A 26,164-nucleotide genomic window follows, 5' to 3' on the forward strand; every position below is an offset into this window, starting at 1 on the left:
GATTCTATGATAGTGTTTCTTTAATATATGTATTGATATATGATTTAGTATTAAGAGATGTTACTTTAATAAGCATCCAATCAAAATTCATAGAAAAAAACTACATGAAACACTTTATTTTTCATATTCTTTACTAAAAATTTGCAACGAAACATTTTTAAGTAGTGGTTTTGACTACCATGAAACTATGCTATATATAAATCGTCGGCATTGGAAATCGACCAGTTGGATTGTCACCAAGATATCTTTTCCATAATTTCTCAACATATATACTTAATATGTTATATTTTTAGGAGAAAATATAATTATGTTAAGTATTCCATATAAATAATCCACAGAATTCTGATAATATATGATCTTATACCGAGGAAGCCATATGTTTAATAACAAGGTAAACAATGTTTATAGCATTGCATTAACATAAATGAACAAGGTGTCTCTTGTACAATATTGCAAAATAACAAGGATTCCAATAGGATAAAATGACTAACTTGGATCAGTTTTCAAGAGGTTCTTCTGATTTATTGATAAAAGGGTTAACTGGCAGCAACTATGGAAACGCAGAAATGATTTATTTTTCTTTTCCTCCATCATTTTACATGAGATGCCACGTGACTGCAGCAGTCACCATAATTGCCTGGTTTGTCCTTCTTATAATTAGGTTGGTTACATTACATTAATCTTGAAAAGTGGAAGAATGAAAAGATGAGTATGGAGAAGGGTTACACGTCATTTCACTAAGAAACAGCGTCGATCGCCGCGCGCAACTTGATGCAATGTTGACTCAAGTCATGACATGACCAAGCCATGCCGACGTGTAACTAATGGCTGCACCTTATCTTCTTAACAGTGCCCACTTGCCAGACAAACTCTACCTTCTGCATATCCACGACAGTGATATCATTGCGTGCAGAGAATCCAGAACACAACCATAACCTTTATTTGGTCTGAAAGCGATACATGCATATATCATATGAACCAGAATGTTCCCAGCGTTTCATGTATCTAAGTGAAACATATAACAGAGATATATTACATTAATAAGGTTCCTATTTATCTAATAATTGATGTAATGGGTCACATTATATATAAAATGCCTCATTGTTATCTTTCTTTTTATTTTATTTTATTTTATGTTATCTTCATTTCTTTTTTGTGACTGTCTCTTTGTTTCTTCTTTCACCTTTTCTTTTCTTCTATATTCTATATCTTTTAGGACTTCACTTGCTATTTCCATGTCATTCAACACTCTAAATTATAAAGAATGTGGAAGTTCTATTTATACTATTATAAACTAATTCCATCAATATTTATATACTCTTTTTATATAGTGCTCACTTTCCTTTTTTATTGGCTATGTTTTTTAATTCATCCACACACAACATGTTAGTGAAATGTCGTCTTCTAAACATATATCTTTATAATTTAATTCAAATGTGAATATCATCTGCACAAAATATGACTAGAGATATTTTAGAAAATGAATTTTTTTTATACAAACAAAAATAAACAAAATCTTAATTAATTAGTATCTTTAATTCAAAATGAAAAACCCCGTTTTTCTTTTTAAACGTGAAAAGCCAGCACCACAAACATAACTCTCACGTCCAGACCCTTATCCATTCTTTCTATTCTCTTCTTTTTCAAAATTCTCATCTCTTCCCCCCATTTTCCTTGGCTAAAGTTGGAAATATAACCATAAAAGGAGAGTTCTTCCACTCCTAAACCCTAATCTACCTCAAGATAAGTACATCTCTTCCATTCTATAGGTTCATCCTCCCTCATATTACAAGCTTCACCTTTGTATATATGACTTTTTTTAGATATGTCCCAAGCTTCTTTTCTAGAATGTGACTCCAATGTAGCGTTTGGATCACTAATCCAAATTGTATTCGTGTTTGTAGAGTATTTTCTTTTTTGTCTTTGAATCTTAGAACATATTAGAGGGAGTAGAAATCTGACTAACATAATTAACAAGGTGAGAAAAGCTAAGTTTTTCATGAATTTCATTTATTTTCTATCAATTGGTTGTTTGCATGTTGAATTTGTATTTTGGGTACTGCCATTATGATGCATAAGGGGTGTTTTGATCCAAGAGCTATTTTGATTGATATTGTTGCATGTGTATTTTGCTCTATTTTGTTGTGTTGAAAATGGAATTGATATGTTGATTTGAAAAATTATAAAAAGTGGAATGTTTTAAAATGAGAGATTTTGATTGTTGAAATTGGTCCGTTTTGATATAATTTATGAAACATTTGAAATGAATTTGAGTTGAGAAAAAATGTAAAAGAATCAAAATGTGCAATGAAATAAGCCAAAATCTCACATTTAGAAGCATCTGGTATGACGTTGAGTGGCAATTTGGAAGAGTTAAGCATTGGCTTTAAAAACTCAAACTTAGTGGCATTTTCGTGATGAGACACTAAGCGACAACTTCTACCTCTAAGCGCGCTTAAGTCATGTAGCTTCAGTAGCCTTGACATTGAGCAATTGTCTTCACCACTAAGCACTCTCAAGTCAGAGAGCTACAGGGGTTGCCAGCATTGAGTGCTATCTCAGTGTTGAGTGCACCTTGTTGCCGTTGAGCACCAGACGATTGTGTATTCTGTTTTGCAAGTTTTTTGCATACTTTGGTTATGTGACTTTGTTATTATGATGTTCATAGTAGTATTGTTGTTGTTACACTAAAACATGCTATAAATGGATGAGTTGTAGATTATTCTAATGAGGATATCTAATTGAATGTGTAAATTTTTTAGTGTATGACTATACATATGGATTCAAGCAAGGAGATATCTTGACATTCTAATAATCATTCACACCCATATATGGTTGAATGTGTTATGTGGTGAGAGTAACAAGAGATCTTAGGGACTTTTCCTTAGCCTAAGATGTGAAGAGGATTAAGTTTATGTGTGGTAGGGTGAAACTAATTAGGAATGACTGTGCATAACAGTAATGGTTACTACAAATGAATGTTTATAGTGAATCCGATATTGATGCATGTATTCGGATAATTGAGTCTAACGAGTCAGTAATTGTATGTTTATACTTGCGTGTTATGTGTTTGTTCTTCTTTTATAATGATCACCAAAATTTGGTATGAACAGATGAGAAGTTAGATGTTGGTTCAACCAAAGATGGTGATGATGGTGTAGCTATGTGGTCTTTAGATTAGTTTTACATTTTTTTATCTTTATTTTGAAAAACTCCGTAAATCTTAGCTTTTTTATAGTCCTTGTTTTGAACTTTAGATAAATTTATTTTTGTTACAACATTATCTTTTTAATATAATTGTAATGAAGTAATAATTTACTTTGTTCATGCTTATTGGATAACAATCATATAATATTTATCTAGTAGTTTTGTACCATTAATTGAGATGCTACACAAAATAAAATTATTATTTTCTATATTTATCTCCAAAAAGAATATGACAATATTTTACATCGAATCCTGAAAAGGAGAGTTGGATGAAGTCTAAGTCTTTGTGAATCCCAGAAAATGTGATATGTAGTATTGTTCAGAGACACACAGTTATGTAAGCCCAGCCCAGACGCGCACATACATATTTTTATCCTCTAAGCTTTATCAACAAAAAAATACGAGTTTCAACTACTGATGTACACACAATTTCAACAAATGAAGAAGTATGATATATACGGCCCAATATTTTTTAATATCATTTCCATTCTCATAATAGACCTTACAAGAACAAACCTATGGAGAAATGTACCACGTATTATTATTATTATTATTATTATTATTATTATTATTATTATTATTATTANTTATTATTATTATTATTATTATTATTATTATTACTATTATTATTATTATTATTATTATTATTATTATTATTATTATTATTATTATTATTATTTTATATTGAAACATGATGTAGATTCTTGGAATGCTGAGTTTGATGTGGAAAAAAAACTTGTTTTTCTATCTCTCACCGGACTGATTTCATCCATGATGTCTAAGATATTGAGCTCAATAAGATAGTCATTATTTGAGTACTAGATAACCTGAAGATGTGAAATTTTGGGTATTTCGAATTGTTTAAAAAGGACAAGGATGCGATTTTGAAGTTGTTAGTAAATTAGTTTCCTTCCTTCAAATATTCTATTTTATTTTAAAAAAAAAAGTGCATTGATAGGATTTATTTATCGAAATATTTTACTCTTTATAACTTTTAGATATCCTTATACATTAATAAAATACAAATAAAATTTTTAACATTTAAAACTAGGATAATGATATTTAGACAACATTTTTTTGACAACATTTGAACATTGATTACGTGCCAATATGTGATTGGTCGTAAATTACTCCATGATAGTATTTATGATTATTATTATTGATTATGGAATAATTTACGATCAATCACAGATTGACACGTAATCAATGTTCAAATGTTGTCAAAAAAATGTTGTCTAAATATCATTATCCTTAAAACTAAAGAGATTAGTTCATATGATTTGTTATGCTAGAATAACATCATTTTGTTTGACATTAATGACAAAAATTAAATTATATCATAATAATATTTGTGTTGTGAATAAATATTCTCTTATTAATAATTTAGATATTTTAACTTGTGTTATGTGAATTGAGTCTCATGACTGATTTTCTTTTTTTAAGGAAAGTATTGTTTACATGATTTACAATAATTAAATTTATGTATTAGTTATGAGACAATTCTTATTTTTTTATGTCTATGAAAACTTGTCTTGAAGAAAAATTGAAATTAATTTATGAATGAACTAATACTTTTTATGAGAAGGAAAATTCTAATTTGAAAATGATGAGTCAGTTGAAACAATAAGAAAATCTAATATGATAAACTAAAGAAAATTAATACTAAATCTTTTTTACATAAAAAAACACTAATAAGTCTTAAAAGCCTTTTAGATTATAAAAGGATAAGCTAAATATCTTAGTATACTAAGAAATTTTATTATTGTTTTTCAACTATGTATTTATTTAATTTTTTATAATAAGAATTTTTGCTATATGTGAGATGTATTTTTGTCATAAATTTAATATGATTTTTTAATATTTTTTCTTTTAATAAAATTTTCAATATAAAGTAATGTCTAACATAATTTATCAAAAATAATTCATTGGTTTGGTTAAAAGTAGTCTTAAGATAATTAACCCATTGATATGCATGAAAAGAAATAAATTAAGAAAAGGATAAATCATCGTAAGTTACAAATTTTAGATTCATGTATACAAAATTATTTTTCAGATTTTTTGTTACTAAAGTCGATGTTCCAAATATCCAACTTATTGTGTAAATAAATGACTTTTTTATTTAAAAATAGCTCAGATTAGAATAAAAAAAAAAAACTTTTCAACAATATGTTGTCAGTAAGAAATCTCGTGAAGAAAGAAACATATATGATATTGGTTTAAGTATTTTGTTATCGCTTAACTTAACAAGAAAATTTCACATTACTCAAATATTGGAGGTTGAATTAATACGGAGGTCCACCGACGTAGCGAGGACAATCAACAATCTTGTAATGGTTATTAATACATGCAGAGTCAACAAAAACTCAATAATTATTTAGAATCGTAATTCTATATCATCACAAACATAGAAATTTCTAGATGTTATTATTATATATACGTGAGATATGACAATGACTCTAGTAGTCATATTATGCATTGTAATTATATCTTTTTTAAAATTTAGACTTTTATTTACTTTATTTTGTTATAAAAAAATATTCATTATACTTTTTTATTAAAATTACTATTCATAATAATCATAGTAAGAATTATCGTCTTGGATCTAATTATATATCAAATAGACTACTTACAACCACACTTAATTTGTATTTATACCTCACATCACATTATATCATAAATATATAACATAATTTGAATTCATATATACTTTACGCAATTACATAATTAAAACTCAAAATCATCGTGAGACAACAACATATATAAATTAAAAAAGAATAATTAAGATATTAAAGTACAATATTAGAAGTATTATAAAGATATACAAAAGACTTCGTACACATATTAGTTGTGCAATCTAATGATATTTGAGTCTAATGATTCGTTCACATCAGCTAAAAAGTTATAATATATTTACAATTAAATTTGTAAAATAAATAATTATAACTTCAAAAATTATTGAAATTATTCACAAAAATTTGTTAATAAAAATAAATTTAATTATAAATTCAAATTATTAACTAATAATTTTAAAATTTATATTATTAACGGATTTATTTCATCGGTAAATATCATTAATAATACAAATTTCAATTATCAAATAATTTTTTTTTTTAAATTTATCAATAATTACATATTTTAAACTCCATGAGTAAAAATAGTAACACATTTTTCATTCAAACTCAGATTTATTATTAATTAGTGGATAAAATTCATCAATAAATTGTGTTAGTGATTTAAAATTCATTGGTCTCTAATTTGGGACGTTGTGTTCAAAGTCGTCCCACCTTTTTTAAAAGTTCACTAATGACCCATATTTCGTTAAAAACAGTTTAACTTAGTCCTTTTGGCTTACTGTGTTAAAAGCATAACAACACAATTGCTTTGGTGACCAAAAGTGAATGAGGTGTACAGTTTTGCAATACGTGATGTGTTAGAATCAGTTGAGGTGTAAATTTTAAAAATAAAATTGAATGACATGAAAAAGGTTTAATCACAACAATCTCCCTTTCTTTATTCGTTTTCCAATTCAACCACAACAAAAGATAGAAGGAAACCTATTGCACCCACCCCATCTTCTTTGTGTGAGGCCATGACAACACCACCTTCACCTACGAGTGCACTTTCCTCGCGTTGCCATTAGCATCAGAGTCGGAAGTGATTCTCAGCGTTGTTGCATCTTTTCCAAGGTGCGTCATTGGCGAGGAGCTCCACCAACATTATCATCAACCTTTTTTCTCAATTATTGTTCAACCTTCTTCCTCCTCTTTGAATGAGTTTTTTCTGGTTGTGGGTGTTTGAGGTGAAGAATGATGGGGTAATGGTTGCCGAAATGTTGGGAGAGAGTTAGGGTTTTTGATTTTTTGTGAATTGTAAATTGACAAATAGGGAATCTGATTTTGCACATGATTTTGTGAATTGCAAATTGGGATTCTGATTTTGGAAATTACAATTGAGACTTCTGATTTTACACATGATTTTGCACAAACCCTAACCCTTTTCTTTTACCCAATAACTTCAACTTTTAACATTTCGACATGTCTTGCCAAATCAATTCACTTCACATTGCCCCCCAATCAATAAGTGCACATGTCATTCACATTTGGCCACAAAGACAATTGTACTGTTATGTTTTTAGCGCCATAAGTCAAAAGGACTAATGTAAACCGTTTTTAATGAAATATGGATCATTGATGAACTTTTAAAAAAAAAAATATGACGACTTTAAACACAATGTCCCAAACTAGAGACCAAATTAATGATGTATTAAGCCATATTTATTTTTTCTTTAGAAATTTTTGTAAAGTTAAAGCTAAAAATAAAAAATAAATCATGAAATAAAATTCATTTAATAATTTTTAGTTTAAAAAGGTAATTATTGAAGAAAAGAGAAGATAGACAGAGGAAGAAAAAGAAGGAGATAAGAGAGTGGTAATATTTTAGGTAAGAAACTTTCCTTTTCTTTTATGAAACAAAAGTACTCAATCTGTTAAGGTGATTTAGAAAATGTGTTTCACTCAACTTTTGTTTTTAAGGAAAGACGTATAAGCTAAAAAAGGTAAATCAAATGCTATTGTAATTATTTGGACGAAAAAACAATCATAATCATTTGATATTAACACCTATAAGGAAAAAGAGAGTAGTAAATCATATAGTAAAACATGGTGATAATATATGTAATTTATTTAATTCATGTGACCGTAGTTATTGTGAGATAAAAATAAAATGAAAGTAAATAAAGGTATGGTAAGTATTTTGTGGCTAAAAATGTTGGAAATAGAGAAGAAAAAGAAATAGAAGTGTGGCCTAAACACTAGAGTGTGGTACTGAGAAGGAAAACACAGAAGAGAGTGATTTGATGATGGACCCAATAGGAAACTACCATGCACTTTCCTTCCCAACAACATCACTTACGTAATCTTATTAACATTTAGTTCTGCCCCCTCACGCACTTTCACAGCAACTACCACACACCCTTTACTTTCCATATACATCACATAACACACCACGTCTCAATCCTTTCTGCCTCTTCCATTATATTAAAACCGACTTTCTCTATTATTTATACGTTACTACCACAAACCCATTTCTCATAACTCCAATGGCTACCGATACAATTTTCAACCCTTCTAAGTGGTTCTCCAACAAAACTCTTAGGTTAAGCCTTCGTCGCCCAAGATCAAGATCAAGATCAAGATCCTCCAACTCACCATCACAATCCTCAACTGCTTCTCCGCCATCTCCCATGTCAACATGTACAACCCCAAAGAAGGAAGACATGAACGGGCTGGTCGAAGCTTTTCGTCACTTCGATGGTGATGGAGATGGGAAAATCTCCGCCTACGAGCTTAGGTCGTATTTTGGGTCCATTGGGGAGCACGTGTCTCACGAGGATGTCGAAGGGGTGATCCATGACCTCGATTCCGATGGGGATAACATGTTGGACTTGCAGGATTTCACGAAGCTGATGAAGAGAGATGGTGATGACGGTGATCTGAGAAAGGCTTTTGAGATGTTTGTGTGGGAGAAAGAAGGGTGTGGTTGCATCACCCCGAAGGGGTTGCAGAGGATGTTGCACCGTCTTGGAGATGATAGGTCCTATGATGAGTGTGTTGCCATGATTGGTGCCTTTGACATTGATCACAACGGTGTTCTTGATTTCGATGAGTTTTACCAAATGATGGCTTAGTCAATATATATAATCCCTTCCTTTCTCTCTACTTTCTATCTTTTTCATTTCAATCCAAACCGTTTAATCGATGATGCTTCAAAACTTCAACTCAAACTTTGATGTAAATATATATGTACAAGGAGGCCATTTTAATCAGTACTTGTTATATTCTGAAATAAGGCACGTTTTATATATGCATATTCTTAAGTGGTAATATATTTTTGTCTTTTATTTTATTTTTTTTCCTTTATCTTTTAAAAATTTATTTTGGTTTTATAGCGTTTATATTTGGATCAACCCTTCTAAGATGATTTTTTTTTTTTTGAATCTATTAACTAATGTAAGACATGAAATTTGTTTCCTTAGATTCCTCTACATGGAACTGTTGTTGGAACAGGACATAGTTTAAAAATTGTGAAAATTACATAAGAGAATGATTGTAACAAAACAAGTAACTGAAAATTTTAGTATTGGATTTTTTTTACTACTAATGTGACTTACATTTTATCCAGTTCTCCCTAGGTTTGTTTATATACAAATAAAACGTTAACTGTGAAAATATTTAATTTACTCTGAATAATATTAAAAGAATATTTTTACTAATGAATACGATAAATCATAATAAAAAATATTTATATCAAAATAATTTAATAAAAAAGGAGTACATAGAATATTCTAGTTTAGACATCTTCATACTTATTGACTAAATCACCAGCGAATATTGTCATACGTATGGTTTATCGAATATATTCTTATGATTAAGTAAAATTTATTCAAAATTATAAATTTTTACCACTCTTATTTTTTTATTTAATGAATCCTTTATGATTTTATAGTTTTGAACACTTAAATAATTATCTTAATTATCCCGAATAAGTTAAGCGCTAATGAGCTAATTTGAAAAAAAAAATGGTTGTTGTGGCTTAAAAATTGTAGGCTTAAATGCTTACTTAGTTTAGTTTCTCGTTTTAAAAATTCTTCTATTTTTTATCTCAAAGTAGTATAAATTGTATCAATTATATACCTTTCGTTAAATTGGCATAAACGAAGTTAACTTTCGTTAAATTGGCATAAACGAAGTTAACTTTCAGATGACGTGGTGAAGAAATTTGCACTTCTCTTTTCTCTGCTTTTCCTGCAATGTCTCGGCTTTTTCTCTCTTTTCTATATTTTTATTAAATTTTTTTTCTCTCTCTTCCTCCAAAGCTCATCTTTACGAACACAGATTCACTCATTATTTAGTAGTAGTCTAGTTCATAAAATCCAGCCCAAAATCCAAAACCATCTCAGTTTTACAAATATCCTTCTTCTTCTACTTTAATCTAAAGTAAGCCCAAAAAAACACGAAAAACCAACAAGAAGAATGTTTTGACGCTTACCGGTTGAAACCGAAGAAGGACCACCAAAGTCGAAACCGAAGAAGGACCACCAAAGTTGAACAGAAATCAACAGTTTTTGGGTCTTGCAAGTTGGAGAAGGAAGCAGCATAGATAGAAGCAACAGTCTTGCAATCAATGGTATTGTTTATGATGGGAATCCAAGTTGGACAAAGCTTTGGAATCCGGTGGTGTGATGTTGTTACAGGAGAAAGAAATGAAAAAGGAAGAGAGGTTGCAGGAGGAATGAATTTCGTATTGGTGGGTGTAATCTTGGAGAGCGATCCAGAGCAGTGGCATTGGGAGCTTGTGGTTGTGTATGTATGAGTGAGACTGAACGGTCACGGAAAGCGGATGAGACCGAACGGTAGTATGACCAAGAATGAACGGTCAATGGTTAAGTTTTTGCATTCTAACATTTATTCAAACATAAGCTTCTCTTTTCCACGCGTATTAATTCAAACCATTTCTTTCTTTGTTGCATGTCAAAGGAGCATAATATTAATTGCATGTCAGAGGAGGAGAAGAGCATGGAAAGTGAGAAAGAAGAAGACATGAAAGTTGGGCGTTGCGCAGAAAGTAGAGGAGAGAGAAGAAAAAATGCAGATTCCTTCGTCACGTCAGCTGGGAGGTAACTCCATTTATGACAATTTAATGAAAGGGATGGAATTGATATAATTTATACTACTTTGAGATAAAATAGAGACATTTTTAAAATCAGGTACTAAACAAAAATTCACTTCTTAACATGAAGAGAAAATAAACATTTAAACCAAAATTGTACTTTTACTAATAAGTCATCCATTGCACTTTTTACCCTTTAAAACTAAAGCAAGGTGATAAGAACTTTCTTTTGTTAATGTTAACATGCACGAAAGAAAGAGGAAAATAAAATGCAATGTCGGCTTTAATTGAATAGTTTTTTCTATCTAGAATGAAATATTAATTTTTTTTATTATTAATTTCTATAAAAGAATTTCGTTAATCACACCAATAAAACATTTTTTAACTATATTTTTTTATATCCATTAAACTCAAAATCTTAACTAAAATATTCAAGTATAATTTCACTTTGAAAAGTCTCCTGTCAATACATAAACTTTTTAAATCACCAGCTTTAGTTTTTCTAAAGCAATCTGGTATCTTTATTCTATAGTGAAGAAGTTTAATTATAATTTATTTTATAAATAGGACTTTGTTTTGAGATGTATTTAAAAAATATTTTAACTTATTTCAGTGATCATTAAATATTTTATGAAAATAACTCAACTTACAAAAGATCAGTTAACCTTGTTTTTAAATTGTTAAAATAACTCATACATAAATTTTATATGATAAACACTTAAATTCAAAACATAATTACTAGATATTCTTAGTAATTTAAAAAGAAGAAAAATAGTACAGTCTTTTTTTCTATCATGATCTAAATTGTAGACCACAATTCCATAGCATTTTCTGGATATGTGAGCCACGTGCTAATAATTATTTACATGAAACATTATTGAGAAACTGAAAACAAAATCAATTTATTGACATTCAATGGCATGCTCCTTTGCAGAAGTGATTCTTTCTTTCATAGTGGAATCTGGGTATTTTCTTTTATTTCTTTGTAATGATATTAAATTTACAAACAAACAAATTATTTTCTGTGATTTTTATACAATTCCATCTCAATTTCTTATTTATTAGATTTTTAACTAATGTCCTATGTGAACCTATGGTAAATTTTGAAAAACACATCTTTTATTTAAGAAAGAGTGGCTGTTTGTTTCCCAAAATAATTGTAGTTGAAAGTGTAGCACCACTAAATTGTATGGTCCCACAATAAGGTTATCGTATTCACTTTGAAGGGCTAAAACGAATGGTTGTTATCACAATCGATGGGAAAGTTACCTTCACTGCTAGAAAGAACAAATAAATGAAGAACGGATATTAAAAATATGCATATATATAATATGTTTCTTATCGTAAATTTATGAAGTTGTTTATGGTTTTTAATAAAAGAAATTTCACCGATAAAAAATATTATTGCATATTGATGTTTTTAAGTCCTAAATTATACGTTGATCTATTTGTTTTTAATTTTATTACTTTTTTTTTTATTTTAGTCCCTTAATTTTTTATTTTATGTTTTTATATTTATCATTTATTGTTATTTTTTAAATGATAAATTAGTTCGTTGGGCGTCACTCAAATTTTATGCCTATAAAATGATTTGGATAGTATAGATAGGTTTTGCATACCATATTCAGATAAATGGACAATAAGAAAAAATGATTCAGTTATTCAAGCACAAGTTGAGGATATTCGTGTTAGATCATCTTGGTGGATGAGATGAAGTGTTACTTTTGGTGGAGTTCACCTACAACAATAGTTATCAGTTAGTATTGGTATGACATCGTATGAGACTTTATATGGCAGAAAATGTAGACCCCCTTTATGTCGGTACCAAGATGGAGAGGCAGGGTTAGTGGGGCTTGAGTTGTTACAACAAACCATAGAGAGTGTGAAGAGGATCCAAGATAGGATGAAGGCCTCGCAAAGTCGACAAAAATATTTTGTTGATCAAAAGAGAAAATCCTTGGAGTTTGTAGTTAGGATCATGTTTTCTTGATGTTGACCCCTATTACTAGTGTAGGGACGGCTATCCATTTGAGAAAATATAGTTTTATGAATTTGCGATTTGCGATAAGAAACCAATTCACCCCCTCTTGATTTGTTGAACGATTTGCGATAAGAAATCAATTCATCCCCCTCTTGGTTTTTTGAACATGTTAACCATTCTGCTGCATCGCTTTGACAATTGGTATCAGAGCTTGCTTTGATAGTAATTCAAAATGACGGGGCAACATCAAACATTTGTTGAGGGTGCCTCTATCAATAGACCTCCATTGTTTATTGGAGAAAACTATGCTTTTTGGAAAGTGAGAATGCAAATTTTCATGGAATCTATTGATAGTGAGATTTGGGAAACTGTCACAAATGGTCCTTTGCTTCCTATTGTGTTTATTAACAATTTGCAGGAATCCAAACTGCGAGAACAATGGAATGTTGATGATAGAAGAAGATCCCAACACGATGTAAGGGCTCATAACATAATATCATATGCTTTAACTATTGATGAATTTTACAGGATCTCAACCTGTAAGATTGCTGAAGAGATGTGGGAGACGCTGAGAGTCACCCATGAAGGAACTGATATGTTAGGAGAGCCAGAAGAAACACTTTAATCCAAGAGTATGAGATGTCCCGAGTGAAGCAAGGAGAAACTATTCACGCATATAGTGAATCATCTCATTGGGTTACGTAAGTCCTTTGATAATGATGAATTACATATAAAAATTCTTAAGTCTTTAGACAAGAATTGGCAACCAAAGGTGACAGCCATCAATGAGTCACAAAACCTCAACACCATGTCAATGGCTGTATTGTTTGGTAAGTTGAGAGAACATGGAGTGGGTCTCAGGAGATTAAACGAGGATGAAGAGAAAGGAAAGAAAAAGACTCTGGCATTCAAATTTGAGATTAATAAAAGCAAACATCTTAATGAAGAAGAACACTCTGAAGAAGATGAAGAAAATATGGATCTCTTCATTAAGAAATTTAACAAGTTCATGAAGTCCAAGGGCAAAAGAATATTTAAAAATATGAAGAAGGAAAACAAAGAATCTTTGTCAAATTATCATTGTTATGATTGCGATGAGAAAGGACACATGAAGGCAGATTGTCCAAATCCAAAAAAGGGTGAAGAAAGAGGTCAAAAGAAGTTCTTCAAGAAAAAGAAGGCATATATTGCTTGGGAGGAAGACAATGATCCTACAACAAGCTCAAGGGACTCTAATGAACAAGCCAACATATGTCTGATGGCTGATGATGACATCTCTGAAAGTCAAGTAAGTATCTTTAGCAATGTTGAAAATTCAGATTATAGTGAAAATGAATTACTTGATACATATAAAAAATTATTACGTGAATCAAAGAAACTAAATAATGCTCATAAAAAATTAAAGAAGCATTTTAAAGAATTAAAATCAAAATCATGAAAAAAGTTTTGAAGAAAATAAGGATTTGAAAAATAAAATTTTATATTATGAAAAAGGTAAATATACCAAAATTGAAGAATGTGCTTCTTGTTTAAATAAAAAAATGCCTCTTGATAAGATAACGAACGCTGTAGCAATAATTTAAAAAATTGAAAAAGGTTGTTAATGATGTTCCTAAAAATAATTATAATTACTACGATTATAATTATGGTAATAAAATTGAAAATATTCCTAAATATAATTATAATGATTATAATTATAAAATAAAATCAAGTATGTTCCAAAATATAATCAAAATTATTATGATTATAATTATACAAATAGAAATTATAGGAACTCAAATGTTGTTACTTTTTTTTTTATTGCAACAAAAATGGTCTTACATAAAATAAATGTAAAATAAAACATTATGGTATTCCAAATGGAATATATGCATGGATTTCAATTATAAAATAACTCGTCTCTAATCTTAAAGGACCCAAATAAGTATTTTTGGATACCAAAATATTATTTTTCTATTTTGCAGGTTATTTCAAAATTAAGGAAGAAGCTTTTGAGTGTGCACCAAAACTTGGTAAAGTATGGTTTGTCAAATTAAGGGAGAATTTTTAAAATGAAAAAAATAATAATAATTTTTTTTAAAACTACTTCTCTTTCTTTCTTAAGCTATCAAATTTTGAGACAATTTAATTTTTGTTACTCAATAAGGAGAAGTACTCCTTTATACTTTTTTTATTATGACTTATAAATTTATTGTATTTACTATGTTTTGAATTATGCCTCCTATTTTTTTTAATGAAAATTATGATAATTATTAGTTATTTGTTTTGTCTAAGTTATTCTGATTTATATTCAGGAGGAATTTTATATTAAGAGGGAGAAATTATTTAATCATACATAGCACTTTTTTTATAATGATGAAAAAGGAAAAGAAATATGTTTAAAGGCTTAATTATATTTATCTTTTATCAGCTAATCTCTCTTATTTAAGTTATGTATGAGTTACCAATCAATACAAGTTACAAAAAGCTTTAAATCAAAATATTTTTTATCATCATAAAAAGGGAGAGATTGTTAGCATAAAGGTAAAGAGAAGAAATTTTGATAATGTCTCAAAGTCAAGTCTCAAGTGTTCCTATTATAGAAGATTTTTATTTATGTTAAAGCATTTCTTAATTTAGTAGATTGATGTATAGGATGTGGTTTATCTTTGATTCTATGTATTGTTTGCTTTAGGTTGCGTTAAAATTAATTTTTAAATCAAGAAACCTCATTTTATACTTAAGATAATTGATTATCAAATTATAATAATTGATTATCAGTAATTAATTATGACTTGACATAATTGATTATCACTAGCAATTATGAGAATTTTTAAGCAAGTTATTTTTAGTGAGATCTCTTTAAATTATATTGGCGACTCTCATTCTAAAATACAAAACATACAAAATGTATTTTTCTAAATTCTTATATGTAATGTGCGGTCATGTGTTATGCGAGAACTTTCTCAAGTAGTGTGATTGAACATTTCTCTCTTCCTTACATTTTTAATTTGATTAAATTGTTTTAAAGAAATTATTTTTATTGAAAAAATTATTAAAAGAACGATTTGCGATAAAAAAACTCATTCATCCCCTTTTGATTTGTTGAACGCGTTAACCATTCCACTGCATCACTCTTACAATTATAATATTAAAAGTTAAAGTTTTAAAATATAAAAAATACAAACAAAATTATAAAAATGTAATTTTTAAAACAAAATAAAGATGACTATTACTTTATTAAAGTCATAATGAACGTGAATGTTGTTTATTAAAGATATGGATAGATATCTATTTAAAAAATACAAAAAATAAAAAATTAGTTTTAAAAATTAATTTTCAATTTTAAAATTAAAAATGAAAATGCCCATTTGGTATAATCATCACCAAGTTCTCTAGTTAATATATAATTATTTCTGACTTACACTTCGACGTTTCTAAAAGAAATCATCAGTAACTAAAATACAATATATAATATTATAAACATATAAAATAAACATTTATTTGGTCCATTGACCCCTCGACTCATTCAGATAGCTCATATTTAACAATAAATGTTGTTCTCTAACAAATTCAACGTAACTACAAGCACAAGTTCGAGTATTTAATTACAAAACTTGTTTTATTCGGCAGCAGAATACTTATTTCTCACATAAAATTTCTTCTACTGTTGAAACCGAAATTTTAATGTCATACACAACAATAAATTAATTACTAAAGCAATGAATAAGCCTTGTACACGAGAACCGAACCAATATTTGAGACAGCAGTGAAGTTGAAGGAATTAAGTGCATCCGGTAGGCCACCAACGCACAAAACAGAATTAAACCTGCAAGAAACTTGCATACTTGGCACCTAGGAAAAGCCGCTGGATACAGAGTAGTGCATTCTTAGTTACTTCAGCATTTTCATGGTTCATAAGCTTCATCACCCGTTCCTTGGCCTTGAGGTCTGTCACAATTATCCGTCCAGCAGGATGGTTCTGGATAAACTGTGAAAGATCATAACAAGCAACTGCCAGAGTCCTTGGATCACTAGAAGTGTCCAAAATTGTTATTAGGACCCTTAGGATCTGTAACAGATGAAGATAGTATTCATAAATAGTAGATGATCAGAGGAATGTTTAGGATAAGGGACTGCACAATTACACTATCATCATCTTTCCTTTCTAGCATTATCAAATGAATAATCACCCGTTCTCGCTATAAAAATATTTTTCCTTATCAAAATGGATAGCAAGGAATTGTTTTATAGTAAGCATATCTCATTTGATGGGATCCACGAGCACCCTCAAAGGAACAAAACATTTTAAAATTGATTATCCATATTTCGCACAGTATAATGTATATTTACTTTGAGATGAATATCATATCTATTTACTTTACAAACACCAAAAGTATTTATCTAACACGATGAAATCAAGTAACAATACCGCTACACAGAACCAATAAACTGTTTAAAAGTTATTTGATTTTATAAAAAGAAAATTGGACCGCGGAATAAGTTTCACCCGTAACGGTTTAGGACCCAAACTGATAGTTATAAGGAAATAAATTAATTAAACATAGTTATCTCTTTTGGCCATAACTTAATGACACTGACAAAGAAGAGATTCGGTCTGCTGCAATCATTTACAATGTATTAACACCAATGCAAACTTGTTAGATTAGAAGATATGACTTGATGTTTCCAACCATTTGAAGATGAAGACTTGATGGAGTTTGCCTCAACCTTGATAAAGATTGGATGATTTTATTCATTGAGTCTAGTTGAGTTGTAATTCTTAGGTTTAGAGTTTGTTTGAGTGAGGGTGTGATGCCTGATCTTGATATTTTGTGCTAAAATTGTTTCCAAAGAGTTTTTACACGAATTCACTGGGTCTAAAGGAAAGTTAAGAATTCAATTGATTATAATCTGTTTTAGTAAGTTGAAATGTTCATAGCTTGGTAGAAAACACAAGCATAGCATTTCAATCGATTGAAACAAGTTTTTAATTGGTTAAAAACCTGAAACTTCTGTTGAAAACCAATTTCTCACTTCTCAATCAATTGAAATAGATTTTCAACCAGTTGAAAATATCAATTCATCAGAATTGTTTTCTATTTTTTCTCTTCAAAAAGAAAACTCGAAATAGCTTTTTATCCAACATATTTTTTGAACTTCAGAATCCTACTTTTAGTGGACCGAAAAACTATCTTGGGAGTTCTCATTCTGAAAAATCTTTCTAAAGATCAAGATTAAGTGCTGCAACTCATTCTTGTTGAGGATCACCAAGCATTGCTTCTAGAGGGAGTTTTTTTGAACTTAATTGTATGAAATTCCAAATTGCTTTCTTTGTTGTTGGTTGTTCTAGACTAGGGCTGTCAAGAAGGTTTTGTTGTGAAAGGTTCACAAAAGGTTGTAAGAGATCTAGTAGGATTCAAGATCTTGTGTTGTACTAAATTTCTTCTAGGGTGCTTCTAAAAACATGAAATTAGTCTACTAGTCTAATCAAGGTGATTCAACAACCAGATGTAATTTATGAGGATGAACACTATAATTCTTGGCGTTATTCTCTTCTTATCTCTTACAACTCATCTGAATTATATACATATTGCAGGGTTATGGAAAATTAAAGAACATTAAAAGTAGTATTTCTAGAAGCTGAAAATGGTTTGTTTATTGATTCAAAGTTAACCATTCAATCAATTGTAAAAACTTTCTAAATTCTTTTCAAGTTTAATTCACCTCTCTCTTGAACTCAAGCCTATTTTTCTAACAAAAGAGTCAGAGTACACACCAATTATCAATTGAAATTCATGTCATGTCTGCACAGCTTGCAAAACACCACCCATTTTGATGCCATCACAATTACTATAAGAAACAAAACATAGATACCTTGCACAATCAACTGCGTAATGCTGAGACTAAAAGTCCTATGTGTGAGGTCATATTCTATCACGGAACACATCAAGTAATTCCATACTGTCTTAAATGGAAAAGTATAAGAGAGCTATCACAGACACTCTCACATTGATATAGACAACGGACACAGCAACACAGGGGAGTGTATGTGTGTGGTGTGTAGTGTATTGAACATCATTATGAATTATTTAAATTCACAATCAAGAGTTACATAGTCAAAATCATCTATGAAAAAAAAGTTAATCAAATATAAAAATCCGAAAATATTGTTACCTAAAACAAAAAATTAATTTAATCCATCTAAAATCCAAAAAGTGAAAAGAGAAACTAATTCATTTGAGACATTTCATCCCCTTAATAATCATCATCGAAAAGAACACTCTAGCAGAGATTCATCTAAAGACAAACAAACAAGTTCAAAAAGTTCTATATTGTATAAAGATATGATGGGATAATGAACAAAACATCCTAATAATACATATATAATCTAAATATTCCTAATTATTTAGAACTTGTTCCTTATTTCTATAATTACATTGTTAGTATATTTATCCTATTTTATCATGATTGTATTGTGTCTAGAATTACTCTAATTATCATGATTTAAGTGTTTAAGGTTACTCTAATTATCATGATTATATTGTGTTTAGGGTTACTCTAATTATCATCTTGTATCAATTTATTCTTATAAATAGAAGATTATGAGAGGGATCAATCAAGCCCTCTAGAATTATTTTACAGTTTAATTCTCAAATTGGTATCAGAGCCATAGTTAAAAGCCTATCCTAGCAATATTTGTTATTTGTTGGGCATATTATTCCATCCGCTATTGAGCCGCTATCAGACCATCCATTAATGTCTAGTCCCATGCTCGAGATGTATATACTTCGACGTGAGGGGATGTGTTGGAAATTCCACATCGACTAGAGATAAGACAAATTCATAATATATAAGTGGATGCAAACCTCACCTTACAAGTCGGTTTTGTAAGATTGAGTTAAACTTAAAGTCCACTTCTAACATATACTTAAACAAAAATTCATGATATCTACCCTTATTCACATTGTCAAGAGTTGTCATAAACCCAAAAATATGTTTTTTAAATTAGACACTTTAATACGTGTCATACCCATGTGGTACATGTCATACACAGGAACACACCATTGAAGAGGTGTGTCCAAGCTTCATAGATTACACAAGCACTCTCTAGTCAGCCCGTTAGTATTAGTGCATAACCATTTCTATCAAGGTGAAACCCAATATGAGCACAAACTGAGAATACCAATTTTATATGAAATAACAGAAATTAGTAGGGCTATAAGCAACTGAAGCCCTTGTTATTTTCCTCGGCCTAAATTTCATGTTTGCTTAAATAAGAAATAAATTAAAGCATAAAGGAAGAAATGCATATATACCTGGAAATCATTTTCTTCAAAGTTGGTTATATTTTCTCTCCAGAATAAGGGATCTTTGTGCATGGGAGACCAATCTAGATGGCCAAGGAGAACTTCTTGCTTGTACATATCAAAAGAACTTAGTCTTTTAATATTATCCTTTAGCCCTTCTTCCAGAGAATTCAGTGCCTCCAACAAGTCCTATAAAAACTTTTCTAATCAATAGAAATATTGGGCTAGCAATACAAAATAGGTTATTTCAAAAGGAAATGTGATAATAGAGGTTTAAAAGAGCTATCTATTTTTAAGCTTGTAATTTAAGATAATGTTATAAATCTCAAGTAATACACACACATATAGTTTAACCATAGAGGGTGCCGATTCAAGCAAATGTGGGAGAGAATGGAAAAGGCACTTTAGAATAGTGAAAAACTGATGACCGGTGAGCCTTCCAGAATGTGTATTAAAGTTAGCAGCATAATTGGTTTATCATGCATAAGGGTTCATGTACACTTGTGCATTACAATGCAAATAGAAAACAGAGAACGCTATTATTATGGCCAACATGCACAAGAGTCACTCTGTAACCAGGAAGCAATGCATCACAGATTAATCAAATTTCATCAACCATGTTGTAAATCACAATTTATCTATTGAGTAACAATAAATACTAGAGAGGAAGCATCATATCATTCCAATAAGTAAATTCTGCAGTAACAGTCACTCTGACTTTCCTAAGTGCATACATCAAATGGTAAGTGCCATTAAAAGGGTGATGAATCACAGATAACAGCAAGTGTATCTAACTGTTTATGGTATCGGCATGACAACATAAGACCAGAAATAATATATAATATTGCAAAGGCCATGTTATATTAAAACACTATGACTATGATGACAAAAAATCTAAAATATTAGTTCTGATAGCAAATACTTCAATAGTAGCTAGATGTAAATAGAGGGCAACCTAATGCACAAGACTACCTGTCCCACTTGATGGGGTTTGGGGAGGGTAGGCATAGGTGCATAANACCTAATCATGCAAGATACTGTTTACAGGAATTGAACCTCTGATTGTGAGGCCACAAGACAGCAACTTTACGGTTAAGGCTCAAATAGCAAAAGGTATAAATCAAAAAGATTTTTCTCCGCATGGCACCTGCTATAAATTTGCACACAAGTTCAACAGGACATTAACGTAGTGTAGGTCTTAATTATCTGACCTCATCACTCCATGCTTGTGCCTTTAAACTCTGGACAACTTGTGGCAGCTGAAGATCAACCATCTGAGCACCCAATGTCCCTTTTGACATCAAGTTCTTAAGAGTCAGCACAATAACTCTAACCACCTTGTAAAACAAGTGTACCAACATTAGACCGCTATGCCAGAGAAAGTTATAAACAAAAAATACCTACTTGCTACTATTACACACAGAGATATAGCAGAAAGTTAATACAAACTAAGCTAACAGCTATAAAAGAACAATAAGTCTATAACTACTGATGATATTGTAAGAAATAGAGAGATGTGAATAACATTTTGTTTATAAGAGAGAAATGAGATGCACATAAATTCAACAAGCAATACCTTCTCTTTTGTAGAACTCTTAACAACATCAATAAGTCGAGGAAGGGTCCTTGAAGTAGCCAAATATTCAATTGCTGGCTCATAATAGGATAAGAGCCATATGCAGAGACATGTTTCATAAAGAAGCTGTTACAGAGGAATTTATCATTTAAGTTCACTTTGTTTATCCTTAAAAAATCACGCACGAAATCTAAAAAACTTCATCAATAACATTTTATATTTTTTACTGATAATTCAATTTAGAAGCCAACATATCTGGAATCAGAAATCACTCTATCAATGTTGATCAAAACAATCATTATTTGGTAAAAATCACCAAGCATAAGTTATCCATCTCTTACTAAATGTAGCACAGACTCTTAAATTTCCAGCAAGTATTACAGGCATAGCTAGATATACCATGCCTACCCAAGCACCTATCCTATTGGTATAGGCCAACTAAGGAAAAACTCAATTACTCAGATTTTCAGATTCTCAGAGGTAGAGTCCGACAAACTTACCTGAATGGACTGTTGTGTGGATGCTGGTGAAATCAATGGCACAAGTAACTTGACCCCGTCTGCCTGAACAAAGGAAGACCTAACCACAGGTTCCTTAAGCAGTGTTGCTAGGCAATTGATAGCAGTTGGGACTCCACGAGTAGGATGAAAAGGTTTCTTCAACTACATATTTAATAAATCAATCATAGATGAACATAAGAAAGCATGCATATTTCGTAGAAAGGGATCCTTAACATCTTCAGAATATTTCATAAACTTCCTATTGATCTGAGTTCAATCGTAATGAGTCTAGTTTAATTGATTCTGTGGTACAATTTATAACTTAGTGTTCAAGTTCAGAAAATAATGCCACACTTGTGCAATCACAAATCTAACTTAATTTTCATACACGTCAAGTGATTGTGGCAGCTTCCTGCCTAAGTTGATAAGATTAGTTGCATTGTCAACATCTGCGAATTACTATTATCCAGTGGATCTAGAGAGATGGAAACAATTTTCAGTATCACATACCTGTTCACAAAGCCATTTTACTAATCCTATCAAAACATCATCAATAGTGGTAAATGGCTTCTTTCCATTTGATGCTTCTCCATTAGACACAACACCATTCTGATTTTTTGGCCTGACACTATTATCAGAAAAGGGTGAAATTTTGTAATAACTTGTAAGGCAATAACTTATACAGCTTGAATCTGATATTTAATCCATGTCTGAGAAGTTTTTTAGAATTAAAATGTGAAAAGATCTTGAGTTTGTATTACCTGACAATTAAAGCAAGGATCTTACAACTTTTCTCTTGTATGAACCAATTTCCTTTCCAGAGCAATCTGCAAGATGGATAAAATTCTTTTTTTCTCATTTTTTGAATATCATAAATTTGAAGTACAAAGAAATTTTCAAAATCCAAGACAATGACATGACATTATATAAACAAGCGTACATAGCATTTAATCTTCTGTAAAAGAAATGACAAAGAAATGTAATTAAAACCGACAGACGTTTAGTTTCTGTGTTCAAAAGAAAGGTATAATACTAGACTACAAATGACCATATAAAGCACAATCTTCCACAAGCACTATTTTACATACACTCAGATACTATCATCAATGGTTAGACTCCCTGCAAAGAAAATTCTTAAAACCGTTTTGCTGAGGCTTAAATAAGCATTAGGTCTCGTATATGACTAATATTTTTTTTAGGTACCCAATAAAAGAAATTAAAATTGGGACCTAATAATATATAAATTTTGGTTTAAAACCCTAAAAAAATATTTATTCATATTTTGTCCCCACTATTACATTGATTCTATTAACTGATCACTAAAGTATTTTTTCTATTTTTATTTTGAACTTTCAACCTATTCTATTATCATGACAGCCGATAGTTTTCCATCATATAATGGCGTATCCTGTCAATATAGTTAATATCATCACTCGATGGGAAACATATTTCAACCTAGCAACACGTGTATTATAGAACTAGTAGGTATCAGAATGGACCAAAATGTTTAACTAGTTATTTGAAAAACAAAGTATCGGGTACTCAACACAAAAGTCAGTCATATAGTAGGAATGTGGAACTTATTTATACCTTTGGCTGAAGTAATGAACACGGTAACAAATACATTCTATTTGAAACAAAAATGCTGAATTTTATTAATGAGAGATTTTAATGTGTGTATGTGATAGATAAACATATACTGTACATGAGCTAATCTCACCTCCAAAACAAAGAAATCTAATAATTAGTTAGAACAAAAAAACATATTTGAGTAAAGACTTAACTTAGGAAAGGCTCATAAGTATCTTCATCTGCAAGAGTACTGTCATGAAACAGTCTTGCTCTCTTGGGGTTTGCTGCAAAAGATAATTTAAGGTTATTACACTGTTAACAAACAAATGAGAAAAAAAAATGGACCAATTTCAACAATTTACCAGCAAGCATTTCATCTATCAGTGCCAAAACATACTCTACAGTATCTTCCTTGAAAATATCACGCAGAACACGAACAAACACGCGAACATACGAGGGACCATCCTGCCACACAAAGAACAAGCTTGCACTTTCAATACCAATAGACAACAAACTTGGGAATCACAAATTGAATCCACTTCAAATCAAAATCGCAATCAAATCAAGTTTAAAAGCTCAGCACAACAATTAACAAACTATGATTTACTATTACTTTCCCAAAAAAAAAATTGAAAAAAAATTACATCATCGAGCAACTGTGCTCTGTGACTCTCTGATCGGTGATCATAGCGCCTTAAGAGCTGAAGGCTGGTGCTTGAGATGAGCTTCGTGGACATATAGGTCTCCCATGGAATGTCCCTACTCAGAACCTTCAAGAAAACACGACACAATGCCAGTGAAGAAATTCAAACCACATCGAAAACCAACACAATAAAATGCACGAGAACTAAATCCAAACGGAATCGAGCAGAATCGGTACTTTGCGATCAGATCGAGGAACGAAGAAACTAATAGAGAGGAAACGGATCGGAAAGTACCAGTTCGGTGGTTAATTCGGCCTGGTCCATGGCAACGGGAACCCTAGAACTCGCTCGGGAAACTTAAATTTGGTACTGCGAGAGCAGAAGGGAAATCGAGTGAAATGAATGCAAGTGACGGAGACACAAGTGAAATTGCAATGAAGAAAAGTGAGAAAGTGAAGAACCGGATGAGGATTATTTTACCCGCGATTTGGTAGTTTTTGGATTTGTAGCAGAGAGACAGAAGTGAGAAGGAGAAGGAAATAGATCAGTTTTGGAATCACATATTGGTAAGCATCCCTCGCCACGACCATGCTACAATCATGTTCATACTGGTCCACGTGCCTGTCTATCTGTTAAATTTTTTATTACCTACAAATATGGATAAATTTCTATATAATTATTTATACATAATTTTTTTTTTAAATTTTATTTTTTTAATAATTATTTTTTAAATTCAAATAAAAAAATTATTTTTAATTTTATTTTTTAATAATTACGTTTTTATATTCAAATGATTATTTATGATGAAAAAATATTTTTACAATCAAAAATCATAAAAATTATTTATAAATTATATTTTGCAAGTTAAAAATTACATTATATTTTTATTTTAATAATTAAAAATAATTTCATATTTAATAAAAAATTTGCTATAACATTAATGGAGGGGATTAATTTTTTATTTTATTTTTTTAATGACAGCTTTTCAAATTTAAATAAAAATTAAGTTTTAAATTTATAACTATTTTTTAAAACCCAAATAATTGCTAAAAATGTACCCGCTTTTTTATTATAGATAGTTAATTTAATTTTAAAACAGAATTTAAATAAACAATGATTTAGAAAGATTAAATAGTTATTTTAACTTAAAAGATAATTAAATCTAAACTAACTATCCTTAAAGGATAAAAAAAATTGAATTAAAAATGATTTTTACTTAAAAGATAAAATTGAAAAAAAAAACGTGTATATAAAAAAGAAAAAACTCCTCAATATATAGATAATAAAAAAATCATTTTCACACTTAAAAAAATCATAAAAATCATTTATAAACTATAAAATAAAATTGACAAATTATAAATTGTAATGTCCGTATACAAACCGTATCTCAAACCTCATTCTCAATTCCATGTTATCGCATGTCATTATCTTTTATCAAAAAAATTCATCACTTTTAGAAATTAATTACACCATTGTGAAATTGAAGTGTAAAGGTAAAAAAAAAAAAAATAGTTATATTTTACATTAAAAAGAAAATGGGGATAAAAATTTAATTAAGATAAAAGGATTTATTGGATCCTAGTTGGAGGTAGCCAGACCCATGAGTCTATGGGCACATGACCTTTGCAGGGATCTTTCTCCAAAAGTCAGTTTCCCTTTCTGCCAAATTTCCCTTTCTCTCTCTAGAAAACAGAAAACCCTTTTTGCCCTAAAACATTTTCTCTGCC

At 30.1% G+C, this 26,164-nt stretch overlaps 2 protein-coding genes across 2 annotated transcripts; one reads left to right on the forward strand and one right to left on the reverse strand.

The window, feature by feature from the left end:
* The first annotated feature begins 8,252 nt into the window (after positions 1-8,252).
* On the forward strand, positions 8,253-9,091 carry LOC106767440 (probable calcium-binding protein CML41). Its single transcript, XM_014652334.2, has one exon. It carries the CDS (start codon positions 8,306-8,308, stop codon positions 8,891-8,893), a length of 588 nt encoding a protein of 195 aa, XP_014507820.1. The 5' UTR covers positions 8,253-8,305; the 3' UTR covers positions 8,894-9,091.
* Positions 9,092-16,328: 7,237 nt separating this feature from the next.
* Positions 16,329-25,053, reverse strand: LOC106768548 (V-type proton ATPase subunit H). Its single transcript, XM_014653761.2, has 12 exons — positions 24,918-25,053; positions 24,732-24,806; positions 24,438-24,563; positions 24,156-24,258; positions 24,005-24,077; positions 22,983-23,048; positions 22,732-22,849; positions 22,222-22,383; positions 21,722-21,847; positions 21,357-21,482; positions 20,155-20,334; positions 16,329-16,907 (listed from the first exon to the last, which is right to left on the reverse strand). Exons 2-12 carry the CDS (start codon positions 24,759-24,761, stop codon positions 16,659-16,661), a joined length of 1,359 nt encoding a protein of 452 aa, XP_014509247.1. The 5' UTR covers positions 24,762-24,806; positions 24,918-25,053; the 3' UTR covers positions 16,329-16,658.
* Between the last annotated feature and the right edge of the window lie 1,111 nt (positions 25,054-26,164).

Source organism: Vigna radiata, chromosome 7, assembly GCF_000741045.1.
Source record: "Vigna radiata var. radiata cultivar VC1973A chromosome 7, Vradiata_ver6, whole genome shotgun sequence".
Taxonomy (NCBI): Eukaryota; Viridiplantae; Streptophyta; class Magnoliopsida; order Fabales; family Fabaceae; genus Vigna; species Vigna radiata.